The sequence below is a fragment of the Chiloscyllium punctatum genome, chromosome 40, assembly GCF_047496795.1.
Source record: "Chiloscyllium punctatum isolate Juve2018m chromosome 40, sChiPun1.3, whole genome shotgun sequence".
Lineage (NCBI taxonomy): Eukaryota > Metazoa > Chordata > Chondrichthyes > Orectolobiformes > Hemiscylliidae > Chiloscyllium > Chiloscyllium punctatum.
The window spans coordinates 1-17071 of NC_092778.1; the positions used below are offsets into that span (position 1 = coordinate 1).

The 17071-nt window shown below is 45.0% G+C and overlaps 1 protein-coding gene across 3 annotated transcripts; it reads left to right on the plus strand.

Moving 5' to 3' along the window:
* The first annotated feature begins 3455 nt into the window (after positions 1-3455).
* LOC140464258 (cell cycle checkpoint protein RAD1-like) lies at positions 3456-16827 on the plus strand. 3 transcript variants are annotated; one of them, XM_072559091.1, is made up of 5 exons: positions 3456-4415; positions 6954-7062; positions 7173-7431; positions 14784-14882; positions 14966-16827. In XM_072559091.1, the coding sequence occupies exons 1-5, from the start codon at positions 4359-4361 to the stop codon at positions 15147-15149; spliced, it is 708 nt and encodes a 235-aa protein (XP_072415192.1). In that variant the 5' UTR covers positions 3456-4358; the 3' UTR covers positions 15150-16827. The 3 variants fall into 3 exon arrangements, with proteins under 3 accessions (XP_072415192.1, XP_072415191.1, XP_072415193.1); XM_072559090.1 differs by having other exon boundaries at positions 3456-4157; XM_072559092.1 differs by having other exon boundaries at positions 3457-3798.
* The last annotated feature ends 244 nt before the right edge of the window (positions 16828-17071 follow it).

A 17071-nucleotide genomic window follows, 5' to 3' on the forward strand; every position in this document is an offset into this window, starting at 1 on the left:
GGGGAGGGGGAAGTAGGTACCGGCTGGGGGGGGGGGGGTGGGGGGGAGGGGAAGTAGGTACCGGCTGGGGGGGGGGGGGTGGGGGGAGGGGAAGTAGGTACCGGCTGGGGGGGGGGGGTGGGGGGGAGGGAAGTAGGTACCGGCTGGGGGGGGGGGTGGGGGAGGGGAAGTAGGTACCGCTGGGGGGGGGGGTGGGGGGGAGGGAAGTAGGTACCGGCTGGGGGGGGGGGGTGGGGGGAGGAAGTAGGTACCGGCTGGGGGGGGGGTGGGGGGAGGGAAGTAGGTACCGGCTGGGGGGGGGGGGAAAGTAGGTACCGGCTTGGGGGGAGTGGAGGGGGGGAAGCAGGTACCGGCTCGGGGGGAGTGGGGGGGGGGAAGCAGGTACCGGCTCGGGGGGAGTAGGTACCGGCTCGGGGGGGGGGGGGGGGGGGGAGAGAGTAGGTACCGGCTCGGGGGGGGGGGGGGGGGAGAGAGTAGGTACCGGCTCGGGGTGGGGGGGAGAGTAGGTACCGGCTCGGGTGGGGGGGAGAGTAGGTACCGGCTCGGGGTGGGGGGGAGAGTAGGTACCGGCTCGGGGGGGGGGGGGAACAGGTACCGGCTCGGGGGGAGTGGGGGGGGGGGAAGCAGGTACCGGCTCGGGGGGAGTGGGGGGGGGGAGTAGGTACCGGCTCGGGGGGAGTGGGGGGGGGGGGGGGAGTAGGTACCGGCTCGGGGGAGTGGGGGGGGGGGGGGGAGTAGGTACCGGCTCGGGGGAGTGGGGGGGGGGGGGGAGTAGGTACCGGCTCGGGGGGAGTGGGGGAGAGGGGGGAAGCAGGTACCGGCTCGGGGGGAGTGGGGGGGGGGGAAAGAGTAGGTACAGGCTCGGGGGGGGGGGGGGGGGGGGAAGAGTAGGTACAGGCTCGGGGGGGGGGGGGGGGAAGCAGGTACCGGCTCCGGGGGGAGTGGGGGGGAAGTAGGTACCGGCTCGGGGGGGGGGTGGGGGGGAGTAGGTACCGGCTCGGGGGGGGGGGTGGGGGGGAGTAGGTACCGGCTCGGGGGGGGGGGGGGGTGGGGAGTAGGTACCGGCTCGGGGGGGGGGGGGGGGGGGGGGGGAGTAGGTACCGGCTCGGGGGGGAGTGGAGGGGGAAGTAGGTACCGGCTCGGGGGGGGGGGGGGGGGGGGGGAGTAGGTACCGGCTTGGGGGGAGTGGGGGGGGGGAGTAGGTACCGGCTCGGCGGGGGGGGGGGGGGGGAGAGGAGGGAAGTAGGTACTGGCTCGGGGGGAGGGGGTACTGCTATAGGGTTTAAGGCTTGGATGGAGAGGAATTTTAAAGTGTATACAAAGTTTTTTTTTCTTCTTCAGTATGTGGATGTACTTACTAGAGAAGGAACAAAATGTGACCAGCTGGGAATTAAGGCAGGGCAGGTGTCTGAGATATCATAGAGATGTACACCTTAGGAACAGACCCTTCGGTCCAACCTGTCCATGCCAACCAGATATCCCAACCCAATCTAGTCCCACCTGCCAGCATCTGGCCCATTTCCCTCCAAACCCTTCCTATTCATATACCCATCCAAATGCCTCTTAAATGTTGCAATTGTACCAGCCTCCACCACATCCTCTGGCAGCTCATTCCATACACACACCACTCTCTGCGTGAAAAAGTTGCCCCTTAGGTCTCTCTTATATCTTTCCCCTTTCACTCCTCTCACCTCTCATGGGGTGTGTTGCTCACCCAGTGGGTGAGCAATCTGGGGCCAGTGATCATAATTCTATTAGTTTTAAAATAGTTGCGGAAAGAGATAGAAATGATCTAAAAGTTAAAGTTCTAAATTGGAGAAAGGCTGATTTTTGACTGTATTGAGCAAGAACTTTCAACAGTGGTTGTGGTTTTCGCATGTAAAGGGACAGCTGAAAAGTGGGAAACCTTTAAAAAGATGTTTATGTGAAGGGGAACGCTGGCACACGTAGTGAATGCTAAATAACTAATGAGATTCATGCTCTGGTCAAGAAAAAGAAGCATATGTCAAGTACAGACAGGAATTGAGTGAGTCCCTATAAGAGTATAAAGGCAATAGGAACATACTCGAGGGAAATCAGCAGGGCAAAAAGGGAACATGATAGGGTTAAGGAGAATCCAGAAGGATTCTGCAAAGACATTAAGCACAAAAGAGTAACGAGGGAGAGAATAGGGCTCTTTAAAGATCAGCAAGGCTGCCTATGTGTGGAACAGCAGGTCATGGGTCAGATACTAAACAAATATTTTGCATCAGTGTTTACTTTGAATAAAGGTATAGAAGGTAGAGAACTTGGGAAAATAATAGTGATATCTTGAAAAGCCTCTGTATTACAGAGGAGGAGGTGCTGGATATGGTAAAATGCATAAAGGTGGATAAATCCTCAGGACCTGATCAGGTGTACCCTAGAACTTTGGGAAGCAAGGGAAGTGATTGTTGGGCTCCTTGCTGAGATACATATATCATGGATAGCCATGGGTGAGGTGATGGAAGATAAGGTTCGCTAAGGTGGTGCCATTTGTTTAAGCAAGGTGGTATGGAAAAACCATGGCACTATAGACCAGTAAGCCTAACATCACTGGTGGTTAGGTTGTTGGAGGGGATTCTGAGGGACAGGATTCAAATATATTTGGAAAGGTGAGGACTGGTTAGCGACAGTCAACATAGCTTTCTCTATGGAAATCAAAACCTTACTAACTTGTTGAGATATTTGAAGAAGTGATGAAGAAGACTGAAGGAAGAACAGTAGATGTTGGCTATAAGGGCTTCAGTCAGGTGTTTGTCAAGGTTCCGCTTCGTCAACTGGTTAGCAAGGTTATATCACATGGAATAGAGGGAGAACTAGCCATTTGGATACAAAATTGGCTCAAAGGTAGGAGACAAGGTGGTGGTGGAAGGTTAGCAGGTGACGCCAAAATTCATGGTATATCGAACAGCAAAGAATGTTATCTCTGAGTATAATGGAAACTTGATCAGATGGGCACATGGGCCAAGGAGTGGCAGATGAACTTTAATTTAGATAAATGTGTGGTGTTGTATTTTGGTAGGACAAATTGGAGCAGGACTTACGCACTTAATGGTAAGGTCATGGGGTGTATTGTCAAACAAAGAGACCTTTGGGTTCATGTTCATAGTTCCTCAGAAGCAGGGTTGCACTTGACTGGGTAGTGAAGAAGGTGTTTGGTATGGTTACCTTTATTCGTCAGTGCATTGCATATAGGAATTGGGAGGTAAAAACAATGACTGCAGATGCTGAAAACCAAATACTGGATTAGTGGTGCTGGAAGAGCACAGCAGTTCAGGCAGCATCCAACGAGCAGCGAAATCGACGTTTTGGGCAAAAGCCCTTCATCAGGAATAAAGGCAGTGAGCCTGAAGCATGGAGAGATAAGCTAGAGGTGGGTGGGGGTGGGGAGAAAGTAGCATAGAGTACAATGGGTGAGTGGGGGAGGAGATGAAGGTGATAGGTCAAGGAGGAGAGGGTGGAGTGGATAGGTGGAAAAGAAGATAGGCAGGTCGGACAAGTCAAGGAAACAGTAACTGAGCTAGAAGTTTGAAACTAGGATGAGGTGGGGGAAGGGGAAATGAGGAAGCTGTTGAAGTCCACATTGATGCCCTGGGGTTGAAGTGTTCCAAGGCGGAAGATGAGGCGTTCTTCCTCCAGGCGTCTGGTGGTGAGGGAGCGGCGGTGAAGGAGGCCCAGGACCTCCTCTGCCGAGGACATGTGGTGGTGGGGTCTTTTTGGAGGTGGCGGAAATGTCGGCGGATGATTTGGTTGATGCGAAGGTTTGTAGGGTGGAAGGTGAGCACCAGGGGCGTTCTGTCCTTGTTACGGTTGGAGGGGTGAGGGCAGAGGTGCGGGATGTGGACGAGATGCGTTGGAGGGCATCTTTAACCACGTGGGAAGGGAAATTGCGGTCTCTAAAGAAGGAGGCCATCTGGTGTGTTCTATGGTGGAACTGCTTCTCCTGGGAGCACATACGGCGGAGGTGGAGAAATTGGGGATACGGGATGGCATTTTTGCAAGAGATAGGGTGGGAAGAGGTGTAATCCAGGTAGCTATGGGAGTCGGGTTTGTAAAAAATGTCAGTGTCAAGTCGGTCGTCACTAATGGAGATGGAGAGGTCCAGGAAGGGGAGCGAGATGTCAGAGATGGTCCAGGTAAATTTAAGGTCCGGGTGGAATGTGTTGGTGAAGTTGATGAATTGCTCAACCTCCTCGCGGGAGCACGAGGTGGCGCCAATGCAGTCATCAATGTAGCGGAGGAAGCGGTGGGGAGTGGTGCCAGTGTAATTACGGAAGATCAACTGCTCTACATAGCCAACAAAGAGACCGGCATAGCTGGGGCCCATACGTGTGCCCATGGCTACACCTTTGGTCTGGAGGAAGTGGGAGGATTCAAAGGAGAAATTGTTAAGGGTGAGGACCAGTTCGGCCAAACGAATGAGTGTGTCAGTGGAAGGGTACTGTTGGGGACGTCTGGAGAGGAAAAAATGGAGGGCTTGGAGGCCCTGGTCATGGCGAATGGAGGTGTAGAGGGATTGCATATCCATGGTGAAGATAAGGCATTGGGGGCCGGGGAAATGGAAGTCTTGGAGGAGGTGGAGGGCGTGGGTGGTGTCTCGAACATATGTGGGGAGTTCCTGGACTAGGGGGGATAGGACAGTGTCAAGGTAGGTAGAGATGAGTTCAGTGGGGCAGGAGCATGCTGAGACAATGGGTCGGCCAGGGTGGTCAGGCTTGTGGATCTTGGGAAGGAGGTAGAACCGGGCAGTGCAGGGTTCCCGGACTATGAGGTTGGAAGCTGTGGGTGGGAGATCTCCTGAGGTGATGAGGTTCTGTATGGTCTGGGAGATGATGGTTTGGTTCTGGAATTGGGAGGTCATGTTACAGTTGTACAGGACATTGGTTAGGCCACTTTTGGAACATTGCATTCAATTCTGGTCTCCCTGCTATAGGAAGGATGTTGTGAAACTTGAAAGGATTTACAAAAGATTTACAAGGATGTGGACAGGGTTGGAAGGTTTGAGCTAGTGGGACAGGCTGAATAGGATGGGGCTATTTTCCCTGGAGCGTCAGAGACTGAGGAGTGACTGTGTAGAAGTTTATAAAATCATGAGGGGTGCCGTGGAAATTAAATTGACTCGACTCAACTATTAGCAAGAGCAAACAAAAAGCTTTAACCTCTGCATTGCAGAGGAACCACATGCACTTGACAAAAATGCCTTATGCAAGGGCCCTGAGCATAATTCAGATATTCGTCTTATACTGTTTCTTATCACGCTGTCAAGGACAAAGACTGTGAAGATTTGAGTTATTCTTTTCATTTCCTTGTTGTGGACATACTGTTCTTATATTTTTCTCCTGTTGAATGTTTTCAAAGTTCTGCAGAGACAAGCTGTCCCTCGACTGCAAACTTCAGCAAAGTTGCAAAGTGTCAGAAAACTTTAAATTTAGTAAAGCAATGTCTTTCAGATTTCAGAGTAAATGGATTTCAGAGTAAATGTCACTTTTGTTAATTTTCCATTGCAGAGGCAAGGATAGGATGAATAGTCAGGTCTTTTTTCCTAGAGTAGGTGAGTCCAAAAATGAGGGCACAGGTTTAAGGTGAGAGGGGAAAAGATTTAAAAAGGATCTAAGGAGCAACTTTTACATGCAGGAGGTGGTGCATGTATGGAATGAGGTGTCAGAGGAAGTGATGGAAGCTCATACAAGTACAACATTTAAAAGCCTTCTGGATGGATATATGATTAGGAAGATTCATGGGCCAAATCTTGGCAAATGGGACGCGATTAATTTAGGATATCTGGTCAACATGGGCGAGTTGGACTGAAGGTTTTTGTTTCCATGCTGTACATTTCTATTACTCTTTCTGTGCTGGATATAGACAGGTTAAGTGAGTAGGCAAAAACATGGCAAATAGAATATTACATGGGAAATGTAAGGTTTTGCACTTTGGTCTGAAGAATAGAGAAACTGAGTGTTATTAAATAAGAAAGATTGCGGAAAATTACAGAACAAAGAGATTTGAGAGTCCTCACCTATGAATCACAAATAGCTAGTATCCAAGTTCAGCAAGTAAGAGGGAAGGCAAGTGTGCTTTTGGCTTCTTAATTCAATGGAATGAAGAAGTAGTAAGGCTTTGATAAAACTGTACAAAGCACTAGCCAGAAGACTGTTGGAATATTGAGGCGTTTCTGGGCTCCTTATTTAAGGAAAAATTATGCTGGTAATGGACAAAGTCTAAAAGAGGTTCACCAGGCTGACACTAGGCCTGAAGGGACTGTTGTTTAAGGAGAAGATGATTAGGTCAGTTAGGTCAGTAGTTGGGATTTATAAGAATGAAAAGTGACTTATTCTTAGTAGGCAAGATTTATCAAGAGCGTGAAAGGGAAGCTGTGGAGACGTTGTTCCCCCTTGTGGCAGAGTCTAAGCCTAGAGTTGTGAACCTGTTAAATTCTTTCCTGCAGAAGGCTGTTGAGAATAGGTCATAAAGTATATTTAATACTGAGATTGACAGATTTTTAACTAATCGGGGAATCAAGGGATTTGAAGAAGAGGTAGGAAATTGGAGTTAAGGATTATTAGATGGGCCTGTGATCTTCTTGAATGACAGAGCAGACTCGATGGGCTGAATGGCCTATTACTGCTCCTGATGAAGGGCTTTAGCAAAACGTCAGTTCTCCTGCTCCTCGGATGCTGCCTGACCTGTTGTGATTTTCCAGCACCACACTCTCGACTCTAACATCCAGCATCTGCCATCCTCACTTTTTTGCCTATACTGCTCCTGTGTCTATGGTCTTATAAGGGGGAAAGGAGGGATCTTGGGCTGGGTTGTTTGGTGTGGGAACAGGATAAGGGACTGGGAGCACTCATTCATATCCTTATTAACTCTCTCCCTGGTGAACTGTATGGTTTGTTCCATTTGAAGATTCACTGCTTAACATTTTTTTTTAGGCATGTATTTTTCAAGAATTTCGAATTGAGGAGGACTCTGTGATGTTTGTAGTAAACCTAACAGTTCTCCTTGATTGTCTCTCAATATTTAGTGCAAGTTCCCTGCCAGGTAAATGTATTTTGATAATTTCAGATTTGAGCCCATTAAAATGACGACGCTTTTAAAATTAAAATACTGAATGTTGAACTGGAGCTGTCTCTCCTATTCTTTCTTTGTAGGAATGACAACAGCCCTGAAGATGTGTTACCGTGGATATGGATACCCATTGACACTGTTTCTGGAGGAGAGTGGTGTGGTAACAGTTTGTAAGATTCAGACTCAGGAACCAGAGGAAACTCTTGACTTTGACTTCTGTAGCACAAATGTTGTAAATAAAATAATTCTGCAGTCAGAAAGCCTTCGGGAGGCTTTTGCCGAGCTTGATATGAGCAGTGAGGTGCTGCAGATCACAATGTCTCCAGAAAAACCCAATTTCAGGTACGGTGTTAACTTTGAACTCAAGTAGGCCTTAACAAAGGAGGATCATAATCTGTACCTGACACTTCTTCAACAGTCTGACTGTGTACCTTCCTCAGGAGGAAGCCACTCCGCCCCCACCACAAGGAATAGAAGTAGGCTGTTTAGCCCCTCATGCTTGCTATGCAATTCAATAGGATCATGGCTAATTCAACATTCCTCATATCCACCTTCCTGCCTTTTCCCTGTAACTCTAGATTCCCACACTGGTCAAGAAACTATCTATCTCAGCCTTAAATGTGTACAAGGACTCTATTCCCACAGCTCTCTGTGGCAAGGAGTTCCAAATATCTCAACCCTCTGAGAGATTAACTTCCTCCTGATCTCAGAAATGCAAAGGAGGTGGTGTAGCTCTGATATTCAAGGATGACATCAGGGTGGTGCTGAGAGATTATGTAGATCCTGTGGAGCATGAGGTTGAATGCTTTTGGGTGGAAATTAGGAATTCCACGAAGAGTAACTCACTGATAAGTGTAGTCTATAGGTCACCAAATAATAACCGAATCACAGCCTTACTCAAAAAACTTCAGAAATCTGGAGAAATAAATAAGACCAACTTCCAAAAAACAAAACCAGACAGATCCAACACACCAGGCTTCTACAGATTACCTAAAATTCACAAACTAGAAGCCCCCCTCAGACCCATAGTCTCGCTACCTGGAACAGCAACTTACAGATTGGCCAAGGAGCTACACCAAAGACTAAAACACCTAGTAGAAGACTAACACCGCTCTGTCCAAGAATTCCTGAAGACCATCAAAAACGCCTAGATAGAAGAGGATGAAATAATGGTCTCTTTTGATGTAACAGCCCTGTTCACATCCAACAACATCAACCTGGTCAAGGAAACACTGACTACACTATTAGAAGAACCAAAAACACATCCACCAAACACCAACAACTTCATCAGTGAGGTCAATGTCATCAAGCTAGTGAACCTATGCATTACCACCCATGTATTCCATGTTAGCTCTGCTAACCATCCAACCCAAACTTTGGGTCTGCTACATGGATGACACCTTTGTCATCACTAAACGAAACATTAGAGGAAACCGTCAAGACCATCAGTAATACAATTCACTAAAGAGGAGGAAAATAACCACAAACTGTCATTCCTAGATGTCACAGTAGAGCAAACAGCCAATGGGGAGCTTCAAACCAGCGTCCACAGGAAAACAACACATATGGACCAAATACTGAACTACAGAAGCAATCATCCCAACACCCACAAACGAAGCTGCATTAGGACATTATTTCGACAAGCCACCACACACTGCAGCACAGAGGAATTACAAAGAGCAGACGAAAATCACCTATACAGTATATTCAAAAAGAATGGATACCCAATGAACGCAGTCTGCCGATTTCTCAGCAACAAACCCAAAGAAGCAGACAAAACATGTCCAGAAACCCTAGTCACTCTCCCCTACATCAAAGGCATCTTGCAAATGACTGCCAGACTACTCAGACCTCTTGGCATCATAGCCTACAAACCCATCAACATATTAAAACAACAGCTAATGAACTTGAAAGACCCTATGTAGATAGCAAGCAAAATTAATGTCATTTACAAAATACCTTGCAAGAACTGTAAACAGGCAGAAAACTAGTCACCAGGATACATAAACATCAACTAGCCACAAAAAGACATGACCAACTCTCACTAGTATCCTTACATACAAATGAGGAAGGACACCACTTTGACTGGGACAACACATCCATCCTGGTTCAAGCCAAACAGAGACGCGTGCGAGAATGCCTAGAAGAATGGCATTCCAACCAGAACTCTAATCAACAACCACATCGACTTGGATTCCATTTACCAGCCCCTGAGAAAAAGAACAGGAAATGACATCAACCCAAGGAAATCTAAACACACAAATAGAAGGTGGGCCATACCATCAATGCTTTATCCGGAGGCTCACTGATGATGTTACCTAGTATGATGACGAAACGTCCGAAAATGAACCTTCCAGCTCAGCTAGCAAACCATCCAGAATAACATCACATTGGGGGGGGGCAATAAACAAGGAAATAACTAATACCTGAAAAAATAGTACAGCTATTATCATGGGGGATTTTAATCTGCATGCAGATTGGTTGAACCAGTTCAGTCAGGGTAGCCTTGAGGAGGAGTTCATTGAGTGTATCCTGGATAGATTTCTTGAACAGCATGTATTGGAACCGATGAGGCAGTAGCAAGCTATCCTAGATCTGGTCCTGTGTAATGAGACAGGAATAGTTAATGACCTCATAGTCAGGGATCCTCTTGGAAGGAGTGATCACACTATGGTTGAATTTAAAATTCAGCTGGATAGTGTGAAGATAAAATCCAATACTAGGGTCCTGTGCTTGAATAAGGGGGACTATGATAGAATGAGGGAGAGCCTGGCTAAAGTAGACTGGAAACAGAGACTTTATGGTGCGACAGTTGACGAGCAGTGGAAGACCTTCAAAGAAGTTTTTCAAAGTGCTCAGCAAAAGTATATTCTGGTGAGAAGAAAGGACTGTAAGAGGAGGGATAATTTGCCATGGACGTCTAAGGAATGAAGCAGGCTATCAAAGTGAAAGAGAAGGCATATAAAGTGGCCAAAAACAGCAGGACTCTAGAAGATTGGGAGAACTTTAAAGGTCCACAGAAAGCCACAAAAAAGAGCTATAAAGAAAAGTAAGGTAGAGATGACAAAAAAGACTGGCACGGAATATGAAGATAGTAAAAGTTTCTATAAATATATAAAATGAGGAGTGGCTAAAGTAAATGTTGGTCATTTTGGAGGATGAGAAGAGGCAGTTAGTTATGGGATATGATGAAATGGCTAAGGCATTGAACAGGTACTTTTGTATCAGTCTTCACTGTGGAGGATACTAATAACGTGCCAGTAAGTGATAAGATAGGTGAGGACCTGGAAACAATTATTATTATAGAAGAGCTAGTGTTGGGTAAGCTAATGGAGCTAAGGATAGATACGTCTCCTGGCCCTGATGGAATACATCCTCGAGTACTAAAAGAGATGGCAGGAGAAATAGGTGGACTGGCGGTAATTTTCCAAATTTCGCTGGACTCTGGGGCAGTCCCAGCAGATTGGAAAATAGCAAATGTGACACTACTGTTTAAAAAGGGAAGTAGACAAAAGATATAGACCAGTGAGCTTAACCTCTGTAGTGAGAAAGATGCTGGAGTCTCTTATCAAGGAAGAAATAGCAGGGCATCTCGAAAGAAAGTGTCCCATTGTACAGGCACAGCATGGGTTCATGAAGCGCAGGTCATGCTTCACGAATCTTTTAGAATTCTATGAAGACATTTCAAGCAAGGTGGACAACAGGGACCCAGTGGATGTGGTGTACCTAGATTTCCAAAAGGCCTTTGACAGGGTGCCGCACATGAGGCTGCATAGGATAAGGATGCATGGTGTTAAGAATACGTATTAGCGTCGATAGAGAGTTGGTTGACTGACGGGAAGCAAAGCATGGGAATAAATGAGTGCTATTATGGCTGGCAATCAGTGACTAATGGTATCCCTCGGATTGGTGTTGGGACCATAATTATTTACAATTTATGTAGATGATTTGGAGTTGGGACCACTTGTACGGTGTCAAAATTTGCTGTTGACACTAAGATGAGTGGCAGAGCAAAGTGTGCAGAGGACTGTGAAACTTTGCAGAGGAACATAGATACACTAAGTGAGTGGGCAAAGGTCTGGCAGATGAAATACAAAGTTGGTAAATGTGAAGTCATACATTTTAGTAGGAGTCTCAGCCAAGTGGATTATTACTTGAATGGTAAAAAGTTGCAGTGTGCTGTTGTGCAGAGGGACCTGGGTGCATGAATTATAGAAGGTTGGTCTGCAGGTACAATAAATAATTAGGAAGGCAACTATAATTTTGTCCTTCATTGCTAAAAGGTTGAGTTTAAAAGCAGAGAGGTAATGTTACAGCTGTATAAGGTACTGGTGAGGCCACATCTGGAATACTGTGTGCAGATTTGGTCTCCTTACTTAAGAAAGGACGTACTGGCACTGGAGGGGATGCAGAGGAGATTCACTAGGTTGATTCCGGAGTTGAGGGGGTTAACTTACAAGGAGAGGCTAAATAGATTGGGATTATATTCATTGGAATTCAGAAGAATGAGGAGTGATCTTATAGAAACATATAAAATTATGAATGGAATTGATAAAATAGAAATAGATAGGATGATTCCATTGATGGGTGAAACTAGGACAAGAGGGCATGAACTCAAGATTAGACAAAGCAGGTTTAGAACTGAACTGAGAAGGAACTTCTTCACCCAGAGGATTGTTAGTCTGTGGAATTCCTTGCCCAGGGAAGTAGTTGACGCTACTTAAGCAATCGATTATAAAGCGAAGGTAGATACTTTTTTGAAAAATAAAGGAATTGAGGGATATGTTGAAAACACGCCTAAGTGGAGCTGAGTCCACGCAAAGATTAGCCATGATCTTATTGAGTGGCGGAGCAGGCTCGAAGGGCTGGACGGCTTACTCCTGCTCCTAGTTCTTATGTTCCAACAAACTGCCTACAATGTATTGTGGCTGTATTAGAAAAGCTTGGCTAGGAGTGCAGTCAATTCTGGATTACAAACCTTCAGTACCATTACTGGAATGTTGTCCGACCCCAGAGCTTTTGCAGTATCAAGTGCTTCCAACTGTTTCTCTGGATATAATATGAAGAAATTGAATTGGCTGAAGACTGATATCTGTGATACAGGGCATCACAGAAGGAGGCCAAGATGGATCATTCTCTCAACACTTCTAACTACAATGCTTTGGTCTCATCTTTTGGGCTTCCGTTAATTGAGGATGGGGATATTTGTGGAGGCTGCTCCTCCAGTTAGCTTAATTGTCCACCACCATCTGTAACTGGATGTGGTGGGACTGCAGAGATTCAATCTGATCCATCGTGTCGAACCTGAGAGAATGGGTGAGATTCTGAATGATTACTTTGCCTCAGTGTTCACTGAGGAAAGGAATATGATGAGTGTTGAGATTAGAAAATGAAGTTTGATTAGTCTGGATCACGTTGACATAAGTAGGGAAGATGTATTGGGTAGGCTAGAAGTTATTAAGGTGGACATATCCCCAGGACCAGATGGGATCTATCCCAGGTTGCTGAGGGAGGCGAGAGAGGAAGTAGCTGGGGCCCTGACAGATATCTTTGTGGCATCCTTAAATACAGGTGAGGTGCCGGAGGACTGGAAGGTTGCTCATGTTGTTCCCCCTGTACAAGAAGGGTAGTAGGGATATTCTGGATAACTACAGACCAGTGAGCCTGACATTGCTGGTGGGAAAGTTGCTGGAGAAGGTATTGAGGGATAGGATCCATTTATATTTAGAAAAGAATGGACTTATCAGTGATAGGCAACATGGTTTGTGCAGGGGAGCCTTACCAACTTAATAGAGTTCTTCGAAGAAGTGACTAAGCTGATAGATGAAGGAAAGGCTGTTGAAGTCATATACATGGACTTTAGTAAAGCGTTTGACAAGGTTCCCCATGGTAGACTAATGGAGAAAGTGAAGTCAAACGGTGTGCAGGGTGTTCTAGCTAGGTGAATAAAGAACTGGTTGAGCAACAGGAGACAGAGTAGTAGTAGAAGGGAGTTGAAAGGTGACCAGTGGTGTTCCACAGGGATCAGTATTGGGGCCACTGTTGTGTGTAATATACATAAATGATCTGAAAGAGGACACTGTTGGTCTGATCAGCAAGTTTGCAAATGACGTGAAGATTGGTGGAGTAGCAAAAAGCACAAGACACTGTCAGAGAATACAGGAGGATACAGATAGACTGGAGAGTTGGGTGGAAAAATGGCAGATGGATTTCAGTCCAGACAAATGTGAGGTGATGCATTTCGGCAAGACTAATTCTAGAACGAATTATACAGTGGACAGAAGAGCATCGGGAAAAGTTGATGGGCAGAGAGATTTGGGAGTGCAGGTCCATTGTACCCTGAAGGTTGATGCACAGGTGGATAGAGTGGTCAAGAAGGCATATAGTATGCTTGCTTTCATTGGATGAGATATTGAGTATAAGAGCTGGCAAGTCATGTTAAAATTGTACAAGACATTGGTTTGGCCGCATTTAGAATACTGTGTACAGTTCTGGTCGCCACATTACCAAAAGGATGTGGACGCTTTGGAGAGGGTGCAGAGAAGGTTTACGAGGATGTTGCCTAGTATGGAAGGTGCTAGCTATGAAGAGATTTTGAATAGGTTAGGTTTGTTTTCATTAGAAAAAAGATTGAGGGGGGACCTGTTTGAAGTTTACAAAATCATGAAGGATATAGACAGGGTAGATAGAGACAAGCTTTTTCCCGGGTGAAGGATTCAATAACGAGAAGTGACGCTTTCAAGGTGAGAGGTGGAAGGTTTAAGGGGGATACACGCAGCAAGTACTTCACATAGAGGGTCGTGGGCTTTTGGAACGCGTTGCCTGCCTCTACCACCTCTGCTGGCATAGTAGATTCATTTAAGATATATCTGGACAGATGCATGAGTAGGTGGGGAGCAGAGTGATACAAATGCTTAGGAATTGACCGACAGGTTTAGACAGTACATTTGGATCAGCTCCGGCTTGGAGAGCTGAAGGGCCTGTTCCTAGGCTGTAAATTTTCTTTGTTCTTTTGGAATTATTCAGTTCTGTCTATTGCATGCTGCTTTTACCATTACTGAAATGTGGTGTACAGAGGTGCTGGTAATGGACTGGGGTGGACAAAGTCAGAAATCACACAACATCAGGTTATATATAATTCATCAGGTTTATTTGAAATAATGAGCTTGCGAAGCAATTCTCCTTTGTCAGGTGAAGCAACTTTGTACAGAATTGGAGGCAATGCTCCAGAACTATATAAAACTGCGTAATTTCTACTCCCTTGGCTTATACTTCCAATGTTCCAATAGCGTTTTAATTTTTTTTAATGTACTTGTTCATTAGTTTTGTGACTTCTGATCATGGGCATTTAAAGTTCTCTACTTCTCCATCAGATCAGTTTGCTCCCACATACATTGTTTATGAGGTCTCTAGTTTGGGGTCATCAGCAAACTTGGTTACTATGATTCTCTATTCCTTCATCTCCATTTAATATGTTGAAAGCTGAGATCAAAGTGCATATTCCTGGGAACAACACTCGTCACACAGCCTGTCGTAGCCATATCTTGACTCTATTTCCAACTTTCTAATTTATCTTTTCATATTATTATGGAAAGCTGCCCTCCTGTGTCATTACCATTTGTTATCCTCTATTATCATCTGGGTTTTTTAATTAATTGGTCACAAACTGCTTTTAAGCACCATTTCTGTTTCAGGTTATCTACTTTTGGGAATGCTGGAAGCATACACTGTGATTATCCCAAAGACTCTGATATGATTGAGGCATTCCATTGCAACCAGACCCAATGTAACAGGTAAGATGACGTATTGATTGCATTCTGTTACTGCAGTCTCTTCTATTTTGTTATTAAAATTTAATTTTGTTCTTTCTTATCAGGTATAAAATTTCATTACTGAAGCCATCTATTAAGGCCTTGGCTCTGTCCTGTAAAGTTTCGCTCCGTACAGATAACCGTGGATTTCTCTCCTTACAATATATGATCCGGAATGAAGATGGACAGATCTGCTTTGTAGAATATTACTGTTGTCCCGACGAAGAGGTTGGAGAGTTTGAGACATGATGTGCATTTATCTTTTTGTTTGTCAAAGGAACATAGGAACTGGAGTAGGCCATTCAGCCCCTTGAATCTGCTTCACCTTTCAATAAGATCATGTGACCTATGGTCTGATCTGTGGCCTAACTCAATAGGCCTGCCTTGGGCCCACATCCCAATTTAAAATTAACAATTGAATTAACAATGGCCGTTTGAGGAAGAGAGTTCCAAACCTTCACTATTCTTTGCATGTACAAGTGTTTTCTAACGTCTCTCCTGAATGGCATGGCCATGATTTTTACAGTATACCCCATGGTTCTAGAATGTTCAACCCATCGACATTGTTTATCTTTATCTACCCTGCCTTTTCCTGTTAATAACTTGAAAACCTTGATTATATCACCCCTTAACCTTCTGAATTCTAGAGAAAATGGACCTAATTTGTCCAATCTCTCCTCATGACTTAACCTCTGAATCCAGGTATCATATTTGTAAACTTGCATTGAACTCTTCTCAGGGGCAAAATATCCTTCCTTAGGTATGATACTGAGATTTGCATTACATCTTTAAAACTAAGTACCTTTCCTCTTTGCAGAAGCTAAACCCTGAAGCATTGCCCAGCCTGAATTTGACTGTTCCTGTCTCCTGATTTTGCTCCTTAACTTTAGGGTAGTGTAACTTTGTGTTGAAATTGTAATAAATGTGTCTATTGTGTTTGAGGTATAAATATGGAACTGCGAAATTTTTGCAGTAGTTTTGTTGGCTGGTAGAGCTATGTTGGACAGTGTTGAGGCTTAGGTTTTACTTTCTGATGTGCAATACAGAAAGCATTACTCAGATCTTCGAGCGCAGATAGAAAAAAATAGCTTTGATACTTATTTGCCTTTTGGTGGTTGGTGATGGCTGGGTAGCAATGGGTTAGATTGCTGAAGAAGGTATATGGCCCACTAACGACAGTGATGAGAGAGGGAAGCCAGTATATATTGTCATTGAATGAAATTTGTTTCTTTTATTTAAAGAGGTCTTGCAGCTTTTTAATTGATAATTTGCCAATTTATGCTGTTACATTGGTATGACTTGATGTTGTCATTTGTTCTAATAATGTAAAGTTTGTAAAAGTGTATTGCTTCATAGCTGATTTTAAGATTGAAGAAACTAATTTAATTCACATATTGAAATGCTTGTGACCCTAATTCTAGCCCATCCTTTCCAACATATTGAATCTTACAACACAAAAGGTAATTTGACGCATCGTGCCAATATTGGCTCTTTGAAGCAGCTAGGACAAAGTGAGGACTACAAATGCTGGAGATCAGAATCAAGAGTGGTGTTCTGGAAAAGCACAGCAGGTCAGGCAGCATCCGAGGAGCAGGAGAATTTATGTTTCAGGCATAATCCTATTGAAGGTCTTAGGCACAAAACGTCAATTCTCCAGCTCCTCAGATGCTGCCTGACCTGCTGTGCTTTTCCAGCACCACACTCTAGTGTTTGAAACAGCTATTCAGTTATTTCTATTCCCTTACTCTTTCCCTGATTCCTTCTTAAAATTTACTATTGAACCTGCTTCCATTATCATGTACGAAATGCTTTTTTTGGCATAGTTTTTTTTGTATCCTGTCAACACTGGTTTAAATGTTTTTAAAATGTACACATGATTCTGTCCATTAAAACTCTATACAAGAATTAAAGTTTTCACAAAGCTCAACTTTAAGTACATAGGACTAATTCTTGAATTACTTTGCCAAAATAATATCTGGATTGTTTATAGAGCAATACAGCGCAGAACAAGCCCCTTAGTCCTTGATGTTGCGCTGATCTGTGAACTGATCAAAGCCCATCCCCCCTACACTATCCCATCTTCATCCATATGCTTATCCAAGGACTGCTTAAATGCCTCTAATGTGGTTGAGTTAACTACTTTGGCAGGTAGGGCATTCCATGCCCTTACT

What these genes read in the sequence shown, in the direction of transcription:
- LOC140464258 (XM_072559090.1), top strand. Translation starts at nt 4,080, where the DNA reads ATGTCAGTGTCAAGTCGGTCGTCACTAATGGAGATGGAGAGGTCCAGG. An exon ending in AGATGTCAGAGATGGTCCAG is followed by an intron (nt 4,158 to 6,953) that starts GTAAATTTAAGG and finishes ATTTTTTTTTAG; the next exon opens with GCATGTATTTTTCAAGAATT. An exon ending in CCAGAAAAACCCAATTTCAG is followed by an intron (nt 7,432 to 14,783) that starts GTACGGTGTTAA and finishes TTTCTGTTTCAG; the next exon opens with GTTATCTACTTTTGGGAATG.